General features: G+C 43.5%; 1 protein-coding gene across 2 annotated transcripts in view; it reads left to right on the forward strand.

The window, feature by feature from the left end:
* Window positions 1–6,250, forward strand: part of PET100 (PET100 cytochrome c oxidase chaperone) — a 148,027-nt gene extending 141,777 nt beyond the window's left edge. For both annotated transcript variants that reach the window (XM_085654400.1, XM_085654399.1), the window contains exon 4: window positions 5,741–6,250. In XM_085654400.1, coding sequence (XP_085510526.1) covers window positions 5,741–5,824 — 84 coding nt within the window. In that variant the 3' untranslated portion in view covers window positions 5,825–6,250. The remainder of the gene's footprint in view (window positions 1–5,740) is intronic.
* Window positions 6,251–14,784: the final 8,534 nt, after the last annotated feature.

The raw sequence follows: 14,784 nt of genomic DNA on the forward strand, positions 1-14,784 counted from the left end.
ACCATATAGTAGCTTAGCTTTGCCGTACCTGTAGAATTACATTAGTAGACCCTATGTCCCCTGTTTATATTACTGTGCCATATTGAGTATTTTCTGTAAGAAAACACTCTTTTTAAAAACACTTTTTTTTATAAATTCAAAACAATGACCCAGCATTCCTTTTTTGAGTGAGATTATATTGATTGTTGAATTCTGACCCTTAAACACTACACCTCCTCCATGAGTAAGGCTTGGACAACTTCTCTTGCTACCCTAAGAATAAAGTTCTATAGTGGTGTACTTGGGGCTGAGTTCAGGGCTCGAGTCGGGGGTGCACGCAGGTACACGGCGTCCCCTCCACTCTTTTCACAAGGTGGACGCTGTCCCCCCTGCCAAGAAGCTGGCCCCCACAGAAATATGCTGAACGTGTCCCGGTGTAATTTTCAGACACCGGGACACCTTCAGCACGTGACGTCATGAGGTCATTTGCATATTGTCAGTCCCCACACTTCTTTTTATAAGACTTGTGCCCTGGCTGCGTTAAGTAACGTCCCCCGTAGACCAAGCCCCGGGACATCATTGGTAAGCGGACCAACTCCCATAGTTGAGGCCCATTAAGCCCTGTGTGCCCCTGGACACAATAAGCGGCTCTGTTAATCAACAGTTTATATAAACACTATTCAAACAGCAAAGAGAAAACTTCCTGATAACTGTTCTCTGTCTAACAAACTCTTCCAGGGGAAAGGAGTCGGTGGCTCTTCACAGTTATTCCATGCCAGTGAAAAATAGAAAGGTCAGTCTCCAAAGTCAGGGTTTGTTGTGGGCCATCTGTTGCTATCACTTCCTGATTCCTACTTACAAACAATCCATGGCTTTTAATTCAGACCACCTCCTTGGCTGCAAGGTTCCCTACTCAAGAGCCACTCTTCAAGATGTCTTGATTGTAAAATAGTGCGCAAACAAATGATGGCCGGAATACAGAACTAATCAAGCACTCCCCCCAGTCAAGCGATCTGGGTTAAATCCATCATTCTTTTGCTCACCATGCCACCCCAGTTTAGACCCAGCCATATGCAAATCAGTCTTGACCCTGCTGTTCATAGGAACAGTCCAGCCCGAACTGCCAAGCCAGGTCCTCCCTGGACAAAAAGCAAGTAGCCTGGGACCGGTTTTTGGGTGGCTCCCCCTCATCAACCTGGCTAGCTTGAATCTGGTGGCGTCAAGTCAAGTCGGAGGCACTTTTATAGCGCAAAACATATCACTCCGAAGAGTCTCATGGCGCTTGCAGCTACTCTGGTCAGACAGAAGGAAGAATTACTGATCAAACAGCCACGACTTCAGGTTGTTCCGAAAACAGCTGTGGACCGGGATGGATCGTAGGTATATGGGCATTTTATTCCAGGAGGACGGCGCAAGGTACGAAAAGGATCTGCCACCTTATCTCGTTGTGTATACTCTGAAAGGGGTGAGCAGTGACACAGTGCTAGACCTAAGTGTCCTCTGAGGCTTATACCAGCAAAGCTTTTTGGACCAATATTGTGGGCCTTTCCCATACAGATGATTATGCGTGTGGCAGAGGACTTTATAGAGAGTTCGCTTTCTCACCGGCAGCCAGTGTAAAGCTTTCAGACATGGAGCGGAAGATGTTCTATGCGGCAGGTTCAGGATCATTCTGGCTGCAGTATTCTGTAGAATCTGCAGCTTATTTAATAGGTTTTCATTTATGGACAACAAAAGCACATTGCCATAGTCCATTCGATTAGTAATAAGTCCCTGAATCAATGGTTTTCAAGCCTCCATGGTAATCCATTTGAAAACTTTCCGCATAGTACGCATTATTCCGAAGCATGTGCGAACAATATGGTTTATTTGGGCTTTCATGAACAATGGATTGTCCATGTAAAAACCTAGACTGCGGACCACCTCTTTGGGGGCAGGACAGGTGCCAAGGTCGGATGGCCACCAGTCGGGTGACCAGTGTTCAGACGCTTTCCCAAAAAGCATCATTTCTGATTTAGTACCGTTCAATTGGAGATGGTTACTTTTCATCCACCTATCAATGTGGGACATGCAGTTTTTAAAGCGTGCCTTGGTTTCGATCGGATCAGGACCCAGTGTAATTATGATTTGAGTGTCGTCAGCATACGATATGACATCAAATCCATAATTTCTGATCACTGGGGCCAATGGAGTCATGTACAGATTAAAGTGTGTAAGACTCAAGATGGATCCTTGTGGCACTCCCATCGTAACAGATCTTGCGGAGGAAATGCTGACTCCCGTCTGAACAATAGTTTTGCGGTCCGATAGATAGTTTTTGAACCATTTCAGGGCCTTGCCTCTGACACCAATCTACTGTGGGAGATGGGGTCAAATGCAGCCGACAGGTGGAGGAGGATGAGAATGACTGATTGATGTTTATCCAGAGCCCGTAGCGAGTGCTGGACCCACGTCTAGGCATACCCTTCGCACTTAGGGTGACAAATGTAAAAAGAACAGATGATGGACGAAATGCTGACAAATCAATCAATCAGAACATTTTTAGAGCGCGCTACTCACCCGTGAGGGTCTCAAGGCGCTAAGGGGGGTGGGGGGTGCTGTCAAACCATTACCCCAGTCAAGAGATCTGGATTAATTTCAAATAGAGCAGGATACTAACAGCCTTTTCTAAGTGCCACAGTGTTTGAGACGAGGCACTGTATGCACCACCTTCCCTGATCCTGCTGTGCTGTGTGATTGACTGCCGCCACCATGGAAGGATGCTCCTCTAATCGCTCTCCTGACAGTGTAACTGTGAGCGATGAGATGACATGTACCGATGTTCCAAATAAGTAATGACACACTGAAATAATAAATCTGGTTGTCTTACTAGACAGTGGTCATGACTGTCCGCCATGTCTCTGTTTGCCAGTCACATGGCATAGCAGTAGATTTTATGGAGTTTAATGACGGTCTCTTTGCACATCTTTGATTTTCCTTTGAGGTCAGCTTTGATGATTCAGTCTAATGAGCATCACATCCTCATCACACGTGTTATCCGCCCTTTGAGTTGTACGAGTGAAGTACCAATTAGGAGCCACCTTCTGAAAAAAGGCCCTTCAGTATGTAGGCGGCATTTCCCTCCCAGACAGAGAAGCGGAAATGGTATTCAAGTAGACGCTCTATTAATTCAGGATAATGTTTACAAGGGTTGCTTTCTGTGGTAAGGTGAACAGCTTTTAAAAAGCAGCGTTAATGCAGCTGTGGGTCGATGGGATACATAAGGAAGTTTTACAAGTGGCATAATATCTTCTTAAGGCAGACGCTTTCACTTACGCTTTGAGATACTTAAAAGCCTTTTAAAATAGGAGCATGTAAGGCCTCTGTGCATTATACGTAGATTTTAGGGTTTAATGAGAGCATACATTTTTCGATATCATGAGTCTTTGTTCTACCACATTATTATTTATTCCAATGTTTACCCGAACAGAATTGAAATGAAACCGGTTTATTGAGTAGCTTCCATGTTGGGTTACATATAGTGATCTGCTCCTCTTCTGCGACTGACAGATCGTTCTGAGAACAACATTCTTACAAATTATACAGCCCACAGGACAGTCACATCCCGGCACAAGCATACCAGAGATGGGACAGCAGGAGGCAGGATGTGGCATAATTAGCATTTGGAGATAGAGTGCTTTTGTTTTATAACGAACAAATGATTGCTATGCAAATTACTTACACACACCCCTGATCTCTTCTCTGGGTGGCAGGCCTAGCTAGCATGCAGGCTTGCAGTGCAAATGAAAAGGCCGGGCTGTGGGTCCTAGACCGCGGACTGTGCCCAGTGTCTGCTTCTGGGTACCCATGCACGGCTACACAACAACTGAAGGTTGATTGGAATGGAGCTGAAGACACCTTTATTAAATATTTGAAAAGCCGTCTCTCTGGTTCTGTCGCTTTATCACTAGGCCAGCATTCATTCTCTTGGTTCATGAGCATATTCCTGTGACTTTGATTAGGCTCATTGGTTCGTGTGTGACTGGGTCCTTGGTAGCATCGCAGTGTCCTGGCCACTTGAGGGGAAGTAAGCCAGGCACTTCTCAATACAGTTGATGATTTGGAAGCTGACGGGTGAATTTTAAGCTGGGAATTCAATGTCCCAATGTAGAATCGATTTCATTTCATCTTGACCTTTACTCTCTTACTCCCAGTCTCTCACTTCCTGGAGACCCTTGCCCCTATTGGCCAGGATATCTCTCGTGGATGTTTAGTTGGAATTTACCTGACTGTTTCTGGTGGAGGGATGTCAGAAACTTCTTACAGAGGTCATTGCTTTAGTAGCTGGTTCCTGTCCAGGTCGCAGCACTTGATATATAGCCTATAGCAATTGGTCTTGAGTCCAGACTTTCACATGTGGAATTTTGTACATTTTTTCGTAGATCACATTGCTTTTGGGTAGCCCTTTTAGTCTTTCAGAGGGTTCTCATGAGGCTCTTATTCAAAGCCTGCAGATGGTGAGTGGGTTGTCCCCATTGCTGGTCAGGGTAGTAGGTCATGCATACATGTGCAGCCTACTCTGTCTAGTGTTCTGTGTTGAAAAAGAATGTGTACACTACACTTATAAACACAATATATAGGCACGCACAGTTCAAGCTCCTTACCTACACATACAAAGCCCTACACAACACAGGTCCAGCTTAACTGAACAGTAGAGTGCATTTCACAAACCTACCAGCCAGGTACCTCCTCTCAGTCGAACTCTCGTAAGCACACCTGCCACATATACCCAACAAAATGGCAGGAGGTCATGCTTTATCGTACATAGCTCCTAAAGCATGAAACAACCTCCCACGCCACATTAGACATCCTCATCATTTCTTGAAATCCGCAGGAAGCTTAAAACCTGGCTTTTTGATTAAGGCCTTCAAGCACTACCTACACACCTGCAAAGCACCAGGATACCCTCACAAGGTGATAAGACGCTATAAAGATCCACATAACATAATTTGAGTTTGGCTGAAAGGTAGAAGAAGCACACAACACACTCAAAAGTTTACCTGTAAAATTTATGAAAATTAAACTCACTAGAGGCACAGAAGTAGAATGAGATATAAGACAAAATCTACACATCACTAATATGTCTATTGCAGGTAATTGGGGAAACTCACTTTCTTACCATAAAATGGTAAGCGTACTTGATTTGGTCGCCACCACTCGATACCAAACTCGGCATAGGTCGGTGATGCACATTGTTTCTCTGAAAGCAGATATATACCATCATTAGCTGGAAAACGCTGCATCCTCCTGGAATCATAGGCCAACTATCTGTTCCTGAGACCTGCCGCCAAAAATGTATCCCCGTTCTTGATTGAGTGAAGCACTTCCCTTGTAAGGTCTGGTGGACCATTCATATAAGCGTGCTACGAGACGATGGTATACGTACATGTGCATAGGGCGGGCAGTACCGAGTGTGGATATTGGTTCGTATCTTTCTTGTGGCAGAGGATGTGTTTTGTGAATGACTGGCATTGGTGTGTAGTGTTTAGATATATACTCTAGCCTGTTTTCTGTAGTCAGGATTGTAATTAAGCTCACATATTCTGCCTATTTTGCACTGTTCTTCCCTGGGGAAATTGCAACTGTTTGAGGAAGATTTGTGAACAATGTATAGGATTTTAGAGTGAATCTGGTGCCCTGCTGACAAGATAGGGTTTGTTGCAAGACATGTCATGAGGGGTTGTGCTAACAGATTTTTTCTCGCTTTTCATTTTTTTGCCAGCGTAAAGAACTGGAAGCTTTTCAGGAGCGGATGAGACTAAAACGAGAAGAGCGCATGTTGAGACAGCTGGAGAAGGACCAGTGACATCACTTTTACTCAATATATTTCTCTTTCGTATGAAACCAATGGGTTAAATGAGGTTATGATAGGTGCGATTTGAAGATGTCATTTCTCTCAATCCTGGCACCAGTTTTCTTTGCCTTATGTTTAAATTATTTATAGTGGAGCAGACAGGTTAGGAAATCTCCACCAAAAACGGGCATTGTGTGCAGACTTTGCGCAAATTCCTACAACAGAAACACTTGATGGGTTACTTTGAAATTAACTCTAATCCTCCTTTCTATTGAATCCAGATACATTCTCAGAAATGTTAAGACTTTGTCACAGGATTTATTCTATGTTCAGGTAGTTTTTGAAGGGGTACTTGCACCTCCCTGTTGAGACAATTTCTGCTGTATCTTGAGGTCCTTTAAATGTTTGTGACCTCAAAATAAAATTATTTATACATGATTCTTTGTAATTTTTCAGTTTGGATAAGAAATAGAAACAAGAATTTGAGAATATTAATTTGAGGTCAAATGGCCCCAAGCAGTTGAGCATTGGCACAAATATGCGCTCAGTTTAATATGGAACCATTTTTAGGTTTCGCCTATGGACTGCTTTTCGCTGCAATGTTGAAAGATGAATTGTGAACCATACTAAAATTACAGTGGGCTTTTGGTCATCCTCATGGCTTACCATTGACGTTCTTCTCATTTCCATTTGCTTGCTTCTTACTTAATGGCTTTCCTTTCTCTTTTTGTGTTTGTCAGTCGCCTAAAGCTTAGCTTCTTCGCCAGCCTTTTGGTCGAGTTACTTGAATCCTTCCACTGCGCACATACAGGGAACAACGCTTTTAATTTTTTTTCCAGCATTTGATGAGTGTGTTTGGTTTCTGCTCTCGCCCTCATTTGTTGCATCCCATTTCAAATTAACCCACTTCTTTGCAATTTGTGTTGCTCCCCTCTCCCCCGACCCAAGCTTGTCCTTTACTTCCTTAACCCCAGCTTTTTTGGCTTTTTCTCTTTAAATGTCATGCCCGCCTCTTCATTAAGCATCTCGGTTGCTCCCCCCACGTTGTTATTCTGCACAATACCCCCTGCATCTTTTTTGCTTCCCTGCCCAACCTTTAAAAGTTTACTTTACATTTGCTGCTATTTGCTGTCTGGGCTTCTGCTCACATTTAAATATATTTTTTTTCTTTACCGCTCCAAGTAGTATCTGCCCTCTTGGAATGGTAAATGAAAAAGTAATCAGAATGGTGACCACGTGACATGGACATGCATATGTCACTCAAATTGGGCTTCCATAGTGCTATGATACGAATGCCCACACACACGTTATTGCTTTTTTATTTGGGGGGGGGGCGGCTGATGATGCACAGCATCCACAAAAAGCATTCCCTTTTTTCTGATGTGCACAGCAACCATAAGAAGTACTAGCCCAGTCAAAAAGGCAAGAGCTATTGACTTACGCTAATGCTTGTGTTGCTTGCCTCGCTTTTAAGTCTGGCGTAAGCAAAGACCTTATGATTTTAGCAAAAATTATATACGGAATGAACTTCCATGTATGCGTTTCAGGCAGCTATCTTCACCTGTTGGTCTGCTGTAGTGTCATTCATATTTCGCTTCCTCCCACTACAGCATACAATATGGTGCAGTTGGTCAGCCTACTTCAGCCATTCTTTCATTTCTGTGTGAGTGACTGTATTCTGCAAACGCCGACTGCAGAGACAGCGGCACTTCGTTGAAGCTGGACCCAGACATTATCTAGACTCATGCTAGATTCTGATACAGTGACACTCTAGGATGACACCGAGAGGTTCATAATTTACTGAATCAACCTGCATGGATCTCTTTGGAGTATTGGTTGACAATTAGCAGCCCTCTCCCCAAAGGCAAATAGACAGATGTTAATGCACACAACTACAAAGTGAATCTGTTCGTATAATTTCCTAAGGGTCATTCAACACTTGATTCTAACGTCCTGAAGATGGTCTAGCTGATGTCTTCACCATATAGACCGAAACGTCGACAATCACACCTACTTTCGCTCTGAATTATTTGTCTTGAGGATATGTTTTCTGTTTGACCAGTCACATCTTTCTGTTATATATATTGTTAGAAAGAGGTGTTCACAGTAGTGACAATGAGGTGTTTGTAACATCAATTCATCTGTTGTGATGTGTTGTTTTATAAAGATTTTTGTACCGTTTGAAAAATCGTTTTCATTATAAATTTACTTTTCTGAAACATTTACACCTGTGTACACCTGTATAAGACTATTTGTAGCAGATTGAAATGAGTTAATTGAATTTCTAAATAACTGAATGTAAGCTACTAGATAGAGCTTGCCATCATTATCTGCATATTGAATGACAAATTGTGTACAAGTCAGAAAATCCCTTGTAGGCATACTTACCTGCTAATGTTTTGATTACCCAAGCCTCCAAGGGTGTATTGGGTCTCCCACTTTTTCTTGTACCAGGTATTCTGCAAAAGCACAATGTTGTCACCAAACAGAGAGTCGCCCCTTTCAATGCCAATAACTTGTGGGTCATTGCATAAATTGTTAGTGCCATCTTTTGTGTACTTAGTACAACATTGTTTTGGTCATTAAAGACTGCTTCTCTAGTTTGGCATTGCACCTAACTTGTCAGTGCGCTCTTGCCTGCCAACGAAAGGTGCTGCCTTTAGCATTGCTGCTTCCCGCACATTTCATTGCAGTGGTAGTCGTGCCCCATTCCTAGCCAGAAGCTGCCTCTTCACTTTGATGGTGTGGCAGCAGTCACACTTTGTACTGTCTTCTGTGCCTCTAGCAACGCTTTTACTCTGGCACCTTACCAAATATTGCATTGTTTACCCTAGAGACTCACAGTCCTGACCTCGGATCCATATCATAAGGGAAATTAATAGGAAGCCTTGGCAATTTTTCAGCATCATAAAAAATGTGATAATGAGGTTTCTTTATTTTATGGTGACTCAATGTAATGGTAATATGGGGTGGTACATGATGGCCACTGCATTTACCATGTACAAACACTGCTTGCCAGTTAAGTCCTTCTATTTCACTTGCGGGGTGCCACCAGTGACTGACCTATGCCAGCATAGAGCCATAAGAGAAAATATGCAAGTAAATCCCGTCAATCCTTATCACATCATAGCAGGCGAAACCTCCTTGACTCATGTTAAAGGGGCTTATGACACCAAGAATTACCTCACTCTGTCTGATGCAGGTCTCTCTCCTTATCAGTGCAAGTTTCATACTTCTCACCTGCAGGTATCTCGCCATCTCGCCTACATGTCACTTCATATTTCACCACTTCTCTTCCTGACTGCAGGTCTCTCTCCAGCGCTGCTGAAATTCTTTTTTTTTTTTTAAGATTGGGGTGCTGTTCAATTGTGTCACCTACTAAAGGCATAGGAGATATTTGACAGTGTTTCTTCTAAAACACAAAAATACTGGAAGAAGAAAACCTTTGAAGGGCTCCTTTACTGCTCTTTCTCCACCTAACCCTTTCAAGTTGTATGGGTTGCTGCAGCACTTTCGGTACACTTATTTCTAGCGCCACTGCCTCTCACCTGCGCTAGGTCTCTTCTTCCTCCTGACTGCCCCTTCCCCTTCATGTCTTTGAAACGGTAGGAGACTGGCAGTCCCCTGATTGCAATTCTCCCACCCCCTTCAAAGTCATGAGTGCAGTTCTTCCTCCACTTCTTTTTGTGATGTAAATGCCACTTCTCCTCCAGGGATCTGGTCTCATTCCTCTTGCCTGCAGTGTGAGCCCCTCCTTTGCCTCCTAACTTTAGTTCTCACCCTTCCTCCTTCTCATTGCAGTTATTCCACCTCCTACTTATTCCACCCTAAGTGTGCTGGTTATGCGCAGATGTGGGTCCTGGGCTCACTGTGCCACTTGAATCAAGCTATCCTGGCTGATGATGGGTGAAACCCCGAAACCGGTCCTAGGATGCTTGTTTCCGGTCCAGGGATGACCTGGCTTGGCAGTTTAAGCTGGACTGTTCCCATGAGGCACAGGGTCAAGACTGATTTGCATATGGCCAGGTCTAAACTATGGTGGCATGGTGAGCAAAAGAATGATGGATTTAACCCAGATGTCTTGACTGGGTGTGAATGTTTTGATTTGTTCTGCATTCCGTCCATCAATTGTGTGTCTTTTCCTACTTATTCCATGACAGCTCTCACCACGCAGGTGTTCCTCTGACCTTCGTTCTGTAGGTTTCCTTCCCCCTCCTTCTCAGTGCAAGTTTTGTTCCTCCTCTAAATCTTCTCTTCAGGGTCACACTGGTTACCCTTGACTGTAAGGCGCTCTGCTTCTTTCTGTCATTGTCTCCCTCTGTCCCCCAACTGAAGGCCTCCTCACTCTCCCTCCACATAGGTCTCAATGCTTCTTTCTCTGGCTGTAGGTCTCCTTTCTTCCACATTTAACATCACTCATGCTTCTCGCAGACTAACAGTTTATCAATGTCAACAGGACTTTCACCCCCTTCGGACAGCAGCTTTCACTGTTCAGGCACTCACACTCCTCGTAGAGTATCAGTCTCACTCTACTGACTGCACTCTCAGACACCTCAAAAACTAGCAAGCACACACTATCAGAAGCACTCTTACACCCATTATAGTAGTAGTCTTACATTACTGACTGCACCTACAACCCTCAGAGATTGACACTCTTACACTACTGAGAACACACACACTCCTCACAGAGCAGCAGTCAAATTAAAGACCACACTCTTGCATTTCTCACAAAACAGCAGTCTCACAATACCATGAGTACCGTCTAACTCTTTCTTTCTCACACTATAGAAAGTACTCACCCCCCCTTAGACTACCAGTTTCACACTAGCAACAGCGCCCTCACACGTCCTACAGCATATGATTCACTCACTGTTGACCTCACCCTCATACCCCTCACACGCTAGCAGTCACACATTACTGAAAACAACACCACATGCTTCACAGTCTTGAGGTCTCACACTACTGACAGTAATCTCACTCCTCAAAATAGCAGTCACACATTACCAATAGCATTCTTATACACTAGAAGTCACACTATAGCCAACACTCTCACACCTGTCACAGATGAGCAGCCTCACACTACAATGGGCATTCACGCCTTGCACACACTAGCAATCTCACACCAGAGACTGCAGTCTCACTCCTCTTGCAAAGTAACAGTCTCACACTATTGATTGCATTTTAATGCCTCACCCACTAGCATTAAACACTAATACCGATACTCACAGACTAACAGTCAGACTATAGACAGTATTTTCACGTGCCTCAGAATAGCAGATTCATGATACCGACAGGACTCACAACCCTTACTCTACTGATGGGCACCCTCACACCCCTCCTAAGCAGCAGTCTCACAATACAGATTGCACTTTCAGACTTTTCACAGTCTAGCAGTTTCACATAATCAAGTCTCGCTTACTCCAAGTGTAGTATTTTCATGCTCCTGACCTCCACGGGCGGCTCCTCCACGTGGGCGGAGGAGCGTCGCCCCACTGCTTTCTCGCAGCACGAGAATTAGTAACATAAAATGGTACGAATACCATTTTATGTTACTGCTTCTCGCACTGCAAGAAAGCAGAAGGATTTGGTTGGAGGCGGGCGGGTGGGCGGTGTGCAACAGGGCAGGGGAGGAGTGGCTAGCTCAATGTTGCGGGCCTTGACTGTTTGGTGGGCCCTCTGGGGCCGACCAAACCAGCCATGCGCACTCTGCCATTTTCTCCATGTAGGCTGCATACAGTCTACATGGAGAAAATGGCCTCCCCATAGATGCCTGTGCGGTCGGCGTCCCAGCCAATCACAACACTGCCATTGTTGCGTTGTGATTGGCTTAGGGGAGGGAGGCTGCCTGCTTCCTGTGAGGAGCAGAGACATGCAGGACGACGCGGGACCGGACCGGGCCGACGAAGGTAAGTTAACTTAATTTTTTTAATTCAAAATTACACCCTCCTCCATACCCCTGACGCAACCCCCTCCCCGTGCGTATCCCGCCCCCAACCCACGAGTCACGCCGGCCACGACTGCTGGCCATATTTAAACACCTAAGAATTAGCAGTAGGACACTCATGACAGCATTCTCTAACATAGTAGTAGTCATAGTGCAGACAGCACTTCTACATCCCTCACAGACTAGCAGTCATGCACTACTGGAAACACTCTCACATTATGCATGGATAGGCTTTCCTGTTTTCAGTTTCTATTTTTGGTAAATTCTGGTGGGGTTTTTTAAGTGTATTCCAGTGATTTCAATACCTTAAAAAAACAGTGGTTATCAGTGGTTACACATTTTCGTGCCGTTAAAAACAATAGAAACTGTGTTTTTCCGGTGTTTATGGAACGTTTTGCTTTTATTATTGCTTGCTTTCTGCAATGATAGGGAATGGTATATAGGCAGTGTACTACAGTGTTTATGGGGTCCAAACACATTTTACAAATCAATCTTATTGTAGTACAACTTACAATACTTCTTCAGTGAGTCTTTGATCATGCACACTCGCTCTTTCCTTCCTATGTAAACTGTCATCTGTGTAAAGGCCCTCTCCACATTTCCAATTGAGACAGGCAACGTCAAAACAGCCAGTACACAATTTGCTAACTCTGGCCACAGACATAGCTTTCCATGCCTATACTGGTGCACCTGAAAATTGTAATTCCCTGGGACAGGTGCTGCAACAAATGCATTGAACTGGGTGTATATGCCCTCAGATTTATTGAAGCAGCCAAAAATGAAGCAGCACTTAATCAAAGTCCAGAGAAAATTCACCCTTACGGAAGGGATCTAGAACTTGTACAGATTTTTTGAATGAGCTATGGGATGAGTCAGAGAGTAGTGGTTGAGAATCACTGGAAGTGCCTCTCCAGTGATTGGTGAGTTTGTGTGTCTGGTATTGTTGATAGGCGAGTGGGGGAATGCAAGAATGAGCTAATGATAGGATGAATAGATGAAAGAGTCCAAGAAATGACTGTGTGCATGCATAACGAGTGACTGAGGGCATAGATGGTGGATGAGTGACTCCAAATCTGGAAGCTTCCAGTCATCCTCAGTTATAAGCCACCTATTTAGCTGTGACAATACTTGTTTTCCTATGCAAGGAAGTTGTCAGTGTATTTTTTTTTCAATTGTGAGAACTGCATGAATCAACTAAAGCATTTTATCGAACATAAGGTACAAAGGTGACATTATCAAACCAACACTGGGAAAAAACTATCCAGGTTACACAAGCAGCGCGCACAAAAAAGGGAAAAAGTTCTACAGTCAAAAATGCATTTGAATGTTTCTATTTATTCCAAAGCGTTCTCGTCTTCCCAGATTTCTTTTACACTCCACAAAACCGCAACGTCTCCTCATAATTAGTTCCAAGTTCCATGTGCTTAAATTGCCATCCAGTGTAGGTCACTGTTATCTGCAGACATTATCACAGAGTTGTTAATTAAACAGATTCCTTAAATTACCTACTTACACCTACGTCTGATCTGAAACATCTTGGTTCAGATCTTTTTAAGCCTCTTAATGCAATACTTATTGTTTACTATGCAGTGGACTCATAGCCTGCCCACAGTTTGCCATTTGTGGTTTTTGTTGTCACTTTCATTTACAATCTCTCGATTGCTTAGCGCACATAGGCTTTCCCTTCCTTTCTTGTGTTAGCTGCTTCCTAGAGAATGGGCCAAGTAGATGTGCTCTTCCTTGTCTTTGTTCTTCCTCGTCTTTTTGCAACACACTATTATTTTTATCAGTGTTTTGATATTATTCAAGGATGCTTAATGTGCTTTCCTGCATGTGGCTGTTACTTTCATCTTATCTGCCTTCTCTACCAACTCTTTAGTTACTTAAGCTCAAAACTGTACTTCTATGCCACTCTACTCTATGCTACTCCACTCTTTGTCACTCTACTCTACATCACTTCACTCTACGCCACTCTATTCCATTTTATGCCACTCTACTCTACCCCACTCTACTCCATGCCACTTTACGTCACTCTGCTCTACTCCGCTCTCTGCAAATCTATGCCACTTTCCCCACTCAATTCCACTCTACACCATTCTACTTTACACCGAGAAAGCAAAAAAGCTGCTGAACCTTTAACTGACACATAAAACCGATTATGACTCCTTGAGAGAAAAGAGGATGAAACGTGAACTAATTGTGCTAACTATACGTTGAAGAAACATGAGAGGAATCATGAAAAGGCTTAGTTACTGCATTGTAAAAGCTGTTGTGATCAGGTCCACTCAGGTAGAGGTGGTTCAGAGAGGTTTATTCAGGATAGTTCCAAGATCACAAGAAGATTAGAACAAGACCCAATCAATACCCCACCAGGAGCAGCCAGCATGCTGCTCAGCCCAACCAACTGTGTCTATTTGACTCCCAACATTCCATGTTAAGTCATTACAGCAAGATTCCATTGGCAGGGCAAGAAAAACATTAGAGTCAAGATACAACATATCCCCCTTTCTACTATGTATAATAAACATCAATGAGGGAACAAGAAAGAAGAATGAGGAAGAGGAGAAACGGAGGAAATCAGAAACATGAAACGAGTGAAAGAAGAGAGCAACAGAAAAGGATAATAGAAACAAAGAAGAGAGGAAAACCAAAACATAAGAACCATCCTCCCTTCTATGCACAGAAGCAAAGAAAAGAAATAACATCATCAGGGAAGAAGAGAACAGAAACCACAAACGACTGCCCGAAAACACACCCACTGGCATGAACAGGAATGTAAGAGGACAGGAAACAAGAAACAACAAAACTCCAGACTACAAAATGTGTAAAACACAGAGAAAGAAAGCACAGCAGAAAAACAGAGGAAAGCTCTGAATCCACACGAGACAGCAGGAGAAGACGTCACAAAAGAACAGAAATAAAAGAAGAAAACTAGAAAGATGAGGAAAAGTAAAATGATAATCCTCACCCCAGTCAAACACTATCATCAATATATAATAACAAAATATAGTGTAAAGACAACAGTGCA

Source organism: Triturus cristatus, chromosome 4_1, assembly GCF_964204655.1.
Source record: "Triturus cristatus chromosome 4_1, aTriCri1.1, whole genome shotgun sequence".
NCBI classification, from domain to species: domain Eukaryota; kingdom Metazoa; phylum Chordata; class Amphibia; order Caudata; family Salamandridae; genus Triturus; species Triturus cristatus.